Below are 8,058 nucleotides of genomic sequence, written 5' to 3'. Positions count from 1 at the left end.
ATCTGACAATTGGACTGAAAATTATACAGTGAGGATTATCTCACTCACGCTCACACTGTACCTTGCTGCTCTTTTTTTGTAGTTTTAATGAAGAGACAGTCATTGGTTGCAAGGGCACTCCTTCTAATCACTTCTCATTTCTTATCAGGCCAGGGCTATTATGAAGGGGTGGGATAATGACAGCTTCGAGTTGTGTTTTTTTACTCAACTGGTCTCAGAAGAAATTACGAATCATCATTGTCCGAGATTGAGTCAAGACCGAGTAAAAAACATAACTGAGACCTTGACAAGACCGAGACACTCAAAATGCGGTCAGACAGAAACCAGACTCAAGTACTACACTACTGGATGCCTTATTTGAAACAAAGACAAAGGAATAATTAGTTAATAAGGTTAATAAGATTTCGCTTTACAAAGGAACTTCGGATGAAAATGGTTCTACCTTAACCCAACCCATTTGGAACTCTTTTCTAAGAGTGTAGACATAAGAGGCTAGTCAATCCAAGGTTAATTATTGAATTATTTGAAATTATGCATTAGATTCCACTATCACAGAAAAAAGGTTGTCGCTCAAAATTCGCTCCATTTGTTTCTCAGTTTTAAACAATCATTTAACCCATTTCATAAACAGTGACATCTAATCTGAAAGTGTTTACAACATGTGTTTTAAAGTAATGAGAAAACAGACCATTTGCTCAGTAATAGAAGTGACATTGGCTTGGAATCAGTAGTAGGAGGGGTGGTTTGGCTTCATCATGTCATTGACTAAAACTGTTTCCATGCAGGATTTATTGGAGCGTCTGCTAAATATTTTGATCGGATCAAGCCCTGAGCTCATGATGTGACCCTTTTTATCACATTTGTTTTGACAATTTACTGGTTTTTAGGTTCATATCTTTGTTATTTACACCCACACAGCCTGGGGAGACATATAATCGCTACACAATAACTTTTTTTGTGCTCGTTGAGAGTAGAAAGCTACTTGACCAGTTTGCTTCTCCTATATCGACAAGGTGAGCTAGCAGGCTGCTGGGTGTAGCTATAAACCATCTGGATTGATCAACAACATTATAGATAAATAATGCAATTATCAAAATGAACCTAAGTGAACCTCCATTGTGGGTTCCAATAACCAAGCATAAACTAATGCTTCAATTCTCCTGTGGATCCTCGTCACTGAAGGAGAGGATGAGCAGGATAAAAGATATTCACTTCATCACACAGCAGTGTAGCTGCAGATGTGACAACAACACAGGCAGGTATTCTGAACATGCCCTGAATAGTCTGAAGGCTACTTGGTATGTATGTATCATGCTAATGTAGTTTTAATACATAGTATGTCATTTACATAATAGGTTTTCACTTTTGTAATTTTCATGTTGTGTGCATTTTCATTATTCACAATAGATTCAGATTATAGTGTTATTGACATATTAAAAAATCTATATATTTTAGTTAAATATGGTGTCATGGTATCCAGAAAAAAAGCATGCAATGAGAATGTTATTTTTTATTGCTCTGTGATTTTGTTTGTTTAATCAAGCAATAGAAATCTTATTTCAATTTCCAAGATCTTTACACAGGCCAGTTATATTGAACATTAGTGAAATCTAAAGTGACATTGAGGACACAATCTAGATGAACTGAGAAATCAGCTGTTACAGGACCAAGCCTATGTTGCAGCCCTGCATGCCTCTCCTTAACACAGTAGAGAAGCCAATATTGACCAGTGTTTTCTCTCCCAGCTCCCAACGATATCCCAACTCAGCACCACTCCTGGCACACATGGAAAATGGAACTTCGCCATTCTATTTCTACCTCACCATGTTTGAGGACCAGGGATTCTCCAAATACATTTTCTTCACGTTGTCACTAGTTCTGTATGTTGCCATTTTAGCGTCCAACACGGTCATATTACTGGTCGTATTTCTAGAAAGGTCACTGCATGAGCCGATGTATTTTTTAATGTCATGTCTGTCAATCAATTCTCTCTATGGCTCTACTGGTTTCTTCCCGAGATTCATGATGGATCTCCTCTCTGACACTCACTTGATATCCCGTCCTGCTTGTTTCACACAAATGTATATAATTTATACCTACGCATCATATGAACTCACTATTTTAAGCATTATGGCTTATGACAGATATATTGCAATATGTAAGCCATTACAGTACCACAACATAATGAATTTAAAGGCAGTGTGTCTGTTAATATCCTTTGCCTGGATCTATCCCATTTTTGCTATTGGATTTTGTCTATACCTGTCCATTATGCTGCCATTGTGTGGTAATAAATTGGCAAGAGTATTTTGCACCAACTGGCCTGTTGTGCAGCTCTCATGTGTCAACACCGAATTAAACAATATTGCAGGACTGTTTGTGACTACAACTACAGTTTTTTTACCCTTGGGATTTGTTTTATATACTTACTTAAGAATTCTACATGTGTGTAAGAAAAGCAATTCAGAGTTCAGAGGCAAAGCATTACAAACATGTTTACCTCACATTGTTACCTTTGTTAACTATTCAATAGCTTTGTTTTGTGAAGTTACTTTAAGTCGTTTTGAATCTGATGAACTGAATCGATTTGTAGTTGTGATTTTGTCACTTGAGTTCTTAGTTATTCCACCAATTTTGAATCCACTTGTTTATGGCCTACACCTGCCCCAAATCCGGAGACTAATTTTGAGATTCTTACAGTCACACAAAATGGTTTCTTAACTAGTTTTGCCACTGTCTCACTTCAGCTGTCAAGTATCATTATACACAAAAAAAAAATCATAACTATATGATATTGAATTGAGATAATGAAGTTAAAATGACTTCAAGTTTATTTCACTTACCAAGAAAATAATTAAGCACACTTTAAATAATCTGTCTTGTATCAAGATATAAACAAGCAACAAATGAGGACCTTGTCCTCATAATTACTATCACCTGTGTAATTGTTCAAGACCCAGTATACATTGTCATTTATTATTTGTCTGAAAAATTCCTTATGACCAAAATGTCATGTTTTTAATTTTAGTTCAATAAAATCTTGTATTTTTGTGTTGAGAGAGTGTCACACATCTTCTTCATAAAATTATCTGCCAATGGGGTAAGATCATTTATTGTGGTAATACTTGCAATGTATCCATCATAACAGTGTTTGCACTCTCTGGGTTAAATGAGACAATGGACACTCTTTTCTCTGACTTTACTGTGTTACTGTGTGATTGTTCTAGTAAATGTTTCTCTCATTGAGACCATTATCTTGGATAAAAACCTCCATGAGCCCACTTTGTGCATCAATTATCGTTATGGGACAGCAGGCTTCTACCCAAATTCCTGCTGGATCTACTGTCCCATCCTCATGTGATCTCTTATGCAGGATGCCTGTTTCACACCTTTCTAGCCTCTTTTCACAGGTGATGTATCTCAGACACAACGCATGTTGTGTCTGAGATACAAATCAAATATGTGATTGGATCTTCCTCAAAGCACAGGATGAAATTCTATTGAGTCTGAGAAAGCTCCTCACTCACTCCCATGCTGTTTTTTTTTTATCTTGGTCCTCGAGTTGTTTACGGAAGGTAGCTAGTTAGCAATGGAGATGTCTAACACTAACAGCCCACATATTTCTCATATATTGCTCAGCAACCATTGAAAAAACTATGTTTGACAAACTCTCAAGTGTGGAGTGTGCAGAGCACTCTGAGTCTGTCGTTGGCCTGAGACTAGGCCTTTGTAATATACTCTTCTGTCTGCTGCGACTTCTCTTTTTTTAGCAGAGATGGCATATAACAGGTATGTGGCAATATGTAAACTACTGGAATATCACTCTGTTATGACTAACCAGAGGGTTGCCAAGTTAGTGTCATTCATTGCTTGTGTTGTGTCTCCATTGGTTTAGTATTGACCTCTAGATTAGAAGATTATGTGGTTCACACATAGAGAAACTCTACTGCGACAATTGGTCTATAGTTAAACGTTCTTGCTCTGCGACCATAACAAATAAAGTATTTGGATACTTTGTATGATTCTTTTTTGCGCGTGTTATTATAATTTTTTTTCTTATATGTATCTGATCAGAACATATGAGGTCCATTGAAGACAGGGGAAAGTAGAAGCACAGAACAACTTAAAAAATAAAAAAAAAGGAACAAAAAACTGGGGATGTGATATATCAAGTATAGGATATTATATTATTAATATAAAGCAAACTGGATGGAAAATGGTGAAAAATGCACCAAATCTTTCTTCAACCTTCAATACAGAAATGTGACCAAAAATATTATACAAAACTCATTAAATAAATGACGTAACAATCCATGTCACGAATAATATTCTGAAAGAGGAAGTGCAATATTTTAAGCATATGTTTTCTTTTCAGTCTCATCCATCTCCACTCATTGATGATTATTGCAAGCATTTCTTTCTTATGCTTGATGTTAAATTGTCATCTGTACAAACAAATGTGTGAGAAAGTCAAATTACAGAACATGAATTTCTTAATCCATTTGAATCTTTTCAGAAATCTTTTGGGAAAAACTGGAGATCAATCGGTTGTCTGGCGGGCATACAGCAAAACATAGCCAGCCATGGCACACGGGGGGGGGGGGGGGGGTTGATGAGGTTGATGGTGTCAGGTGAGGTTGATGGTGCTGTGTGGCGGCCACGGCTGTTGTATGGAAGAACCCTCATGAGCCCGAAGCAGAGAGACAAAGCCCAGGCACGTCTGTCCTACCCCACCACTGGCCAAAGTACTTTACACATGACTTGGTGAGGTTAAGGACCACTCCTGATGCATGGGCAAAGTCGCCAATGATAGTGAGGCATCGGCGCAGGCACAAATCTGTTCAGAGCAGCGAGGTGGTGTCGTCCAGAGTAGTAAGGTTGACTCTCAGTCCTCAGCTGCCAGGAACCAGCAAGCCCTCCAACCACGCGTCTTCCCTAATGGCGACCGATCGAGGCTCTATGTACAATACGAAAGAGTAGCACCGAGAGAGGGTATACCTGCCTTACGCCCGAAAGAGGTCAAACACCTCGCTCAGGTGGCCATTAACCCTCACTTGGCACCCCGCTCCATTGCACAGTGCATGGAGCCATTCCAGGTACACAACCCCAACCAAAACCCTAAACAAATCCGATCAAAGGCCTTGACCTGATCGAGTGCCGCCACTGTCAGGGACAGCCCCCTATCCTCAACCCAGGCGATGGAGTCCCTAATCAACTGTAACTGGGTAGGCAACTGTTCCACCTAACAGAGCAACCCTCAACCCCACACCTCTGGTCCATGAAGGGAAGGGCCGTGTGCACCTTCTCCCCCTTCCCCATTTGTTTGAGGGTGCCCTCGACCTCCACCAGTGTGATCTGAGCCTCCATCAGCTGATGTATGTCCTCGCCAGGACAGATGTTCCACAGAGACCCTCCCCTCCCCCTTATCGACCCCTTTAAAAATACCTAAAATGCTATATGACCATCTGAGCCGGCTCTCTCACTACGGTCCCTTGTCAGTCCCTCACCCCCTAAAACAACTGCCTCGTCTGTTTTTCCCGAGCTGAACCAAAAATCGCTGCAGAGTAGGTCTCGTTCCGCTCAAGAAACTCTTGTGTAGTGTGCAGCAAGTAGGCGCGAACAGATACTACACTTGATCTTAGCCAAAAAGCAGAGAACCCATAAATTGAACTCTGACCACCTCCGCCCCCATCCAGGTTAAAGTCTGAGCCCTGGGTTGATCCATGACCAGTTTCCCGCTCTACCCTTGGTACATGCTCAACCCTTCTCTCCCCATCCCCTTCTCTTACTTTGAAACAAGAATATGTGCTCGGCTGTACACAGTGCCCCCCAAAAATAACTTGAACTCATAGGTGTTCCTCTCCACAGAAGTCTTTGGACTGGTGCTGGTGCTGAAGCTGTAAGCCAGGGGTTGGTGCTGGGTCTGGGTCTTGAAGCTGGAAACTAGGAGTTGGTGCTGGGACTGGATCCTTTGGATGGGAACCAGGGGTAGGTGCTGAGTCTGGAAAACCAGGAGTTGGTACTGGGTGCTGGATCTTGGGGCTAGAACCACAAGTTGGTGGTGGGTCTGGGACTGGTTCTTGTATGCTGGTGATCTGTAAAAGTAAGATAGTGGGAGAGGGAGAGAGAGATTGAGGGTAGGCAGGGTTTAGGGAACTTGTGATGGGAAGGTGTGGAAAGGTGCAGGGTACCTCTCTGTTGGCAGGGGGTGTTGTTCCTCTCTGGGTCCTTGGGCTGGTGCTGGTGATGTTGGCAGGGACCAGGGCTTTGTGCTGGTCAATGGATTGAGTTGTGGAGGGTGGGTGCTGCTGCTCTAACTGGGTAGGCAAGGGGTTTGTGAGACTGTAATATGTAGGTGAGGGAAGATACAGTAAACCTCCCTGTTGGAATGGGGTGTTGCTCCTCTCCCGGTCCTTGTGCTGGTACTGGTGCTGCTGGCCAGGACCGAGGCTTGTGCTGGAGCGTCTTGGTGTGGATCCTTGAGGGTGGGCGATGCGATGCTGGTTCTGGGTGAGTTGTGGCAATACCGTTCAACTTAACAGCCATCAATCTTCCACAAACAGTTGAAACTACTCGAGAGACCAATTTTGTCCCCACAGTTTACACTTCACATATCAATAAAATGTAATGATCCAGTGCTGGACAGATGAATGTACTGGTCTGGGTTTTTGCTGATTCAGTTTCATTCGTCAGCCAGAGGAACCCCCAGCGTCTCCTTGGTTGCACAGGGGTGCTATGTGACTGGCTGAGGTATTCAATGTTCTTTCGCATCTGGTCAGGGGATTCACACTTCATTTGCAAAGTCAATAAAAGAAAGTTCAATCAAGGTTATGCAATCCATGGTGTTACATCTACTTATTCTTTGATCAACATCATCTGCATTGAAATGTGGTCTAACGTTCCCATGTTTATGTAAGGCTTGGGCATTCAAATGTTGTGATGTGCACATACTGTTACGGTCCCTCTCCCTAACCCACCCTCTGGCACCACCTTGAGGCCCCGGCGATCATCGCTGGAGCATCCACCTCCGAGTCGGCAACACACCTGCACCCTATTGTCAATCAGCACACCTGTGACCCATTCCCAATCAGCACCCTATAAGAACCCTGCCTAGTCTTCACTCCAGTGCCAGAACGTACTGTGTCCATGGTAACCTTCCCAGTAACCCGCATTACGCTTCGAACCATTGATACCCTCCCGTGTTCCTTGTGTTTGTTTGTGTTTCACCGCATTCTCCTGTGCCCCGCCAGAACCCTAGTCTTCTTCGGATTCCCATCATCTACCTTCCACGGACCTAACCCTTTCCTGTTTGTTTACCCTTCTGCCTGCTCGACCCCTGCCTGTCTGACTACCCGTCTGCCTGCCCGACCCCTGCCTGTCTGACTACCCATCTGCCTGCCTGCCTGACCACTGCCTGTCTGACTACCCTCCCGCCTGCCGAACCCTGGACTGACCCTGGACTACTCTCCCTTGGATTATCTCTCTCTCTCCCCTACCCCTATTACTTACTATTAAATACGCCTTCGGGCCAAACCCTACCATCTCTGTGTGCCGTCATTCTGGTTCTTCAGACGTTCTCGGATAACACATACATGAGATTGACTTGTGTTGTTGATGTATGCTGTTAGATCTAATGGACAACGGGTTAGAAGAGTATCTGAATTATCCTTCTTGAATTTATTCATCTGTATATTCATGCTGTTAATCATTGTCTTATGCTCATGCTTTTCGCGTTTGCGTTTTTCTGTCGAGTCAGTCCTGTTAGTTATCATTTTCTGTGCTTGATTATATTTGTCATGCAATGTTAATGAGAGAATAATTGTCAGGGCTGCCAGCCCTATGACATATGACGCTGTCCTGATACTGTCTCTCATCCTCCCCAGGATTCTGATTCACCTCCTGGCATTCTCCATTTCTCTCTCTGGGGAATGATTTTCTCCAATGGCTTCTCGTCTTTTTCCGTATAATAAAGAAAAGAAAGAATAAATGGTCATAGTTATAAGATGAATGCAATAATATAGTAATGGTTACCTTGTCTTTGTTTTCTTTTTGGACTTA

At 42.3% G+C, this 8,058-nt stretch overlaps 1 protein-coding gene and 1 pseudogene across 2 annotated transcripts; both read left to right on the top strand.

Moving 5' to 3' along the window:
- Positions 1-1,785: 1,785 nt before the first annotated feature.
- On the top strand, positions 1,786-2,721 carry LOC310819866 (olfactory receptor 10J4-like; the record flags this gene model as incomplete). Its single annotated transcript, XM_083691275.1, has 1 exon — positions 1,786-2,721. The coding sequence occupies one exon, from the start codon at positions 1,786-1,788 to the stop codon at positions 2,719-2,721; it is 936 nt and encodes a 311-aa protein (XP_083547401.1).
- Positions 2,722-2,818: 97 nt separating this feature from the next.
- Positions 2,819-5,727, top strand: LOC310819865 (olfactory receptor 6N2-like; annotated as a pseudogene). The gene is made up of 5 exons: positions 2,819-2,828; positions 3,228-3,410; positions 3,563-3,575; positions 3,724-3,852; positions 5,697-5,727. The product of its transcript is annotated as an olfactory receptor 6N2-like (transcript).
- The last annotated feature ends 2,331 nt before the right edge of the window (positions 5,728-8,058 follow it).

This window comes from Argentina silus (assembly GCF_951799395.1).
Source record: "Argentina silus genome assembly, chromosome: 19".
In the NCBI taxonomy this organism is placed as follows: domain Eukaryota; kingdom Metazoa; phylum Chordata; class Actinopteri; order Argentiniformes; family Argentinidae; genus Argentina; species Argentina silus.
Note: the sequence above shows the minus strand (reverse complement) of the source record. Positions and strands in the feature narration are given on the sequence as shown.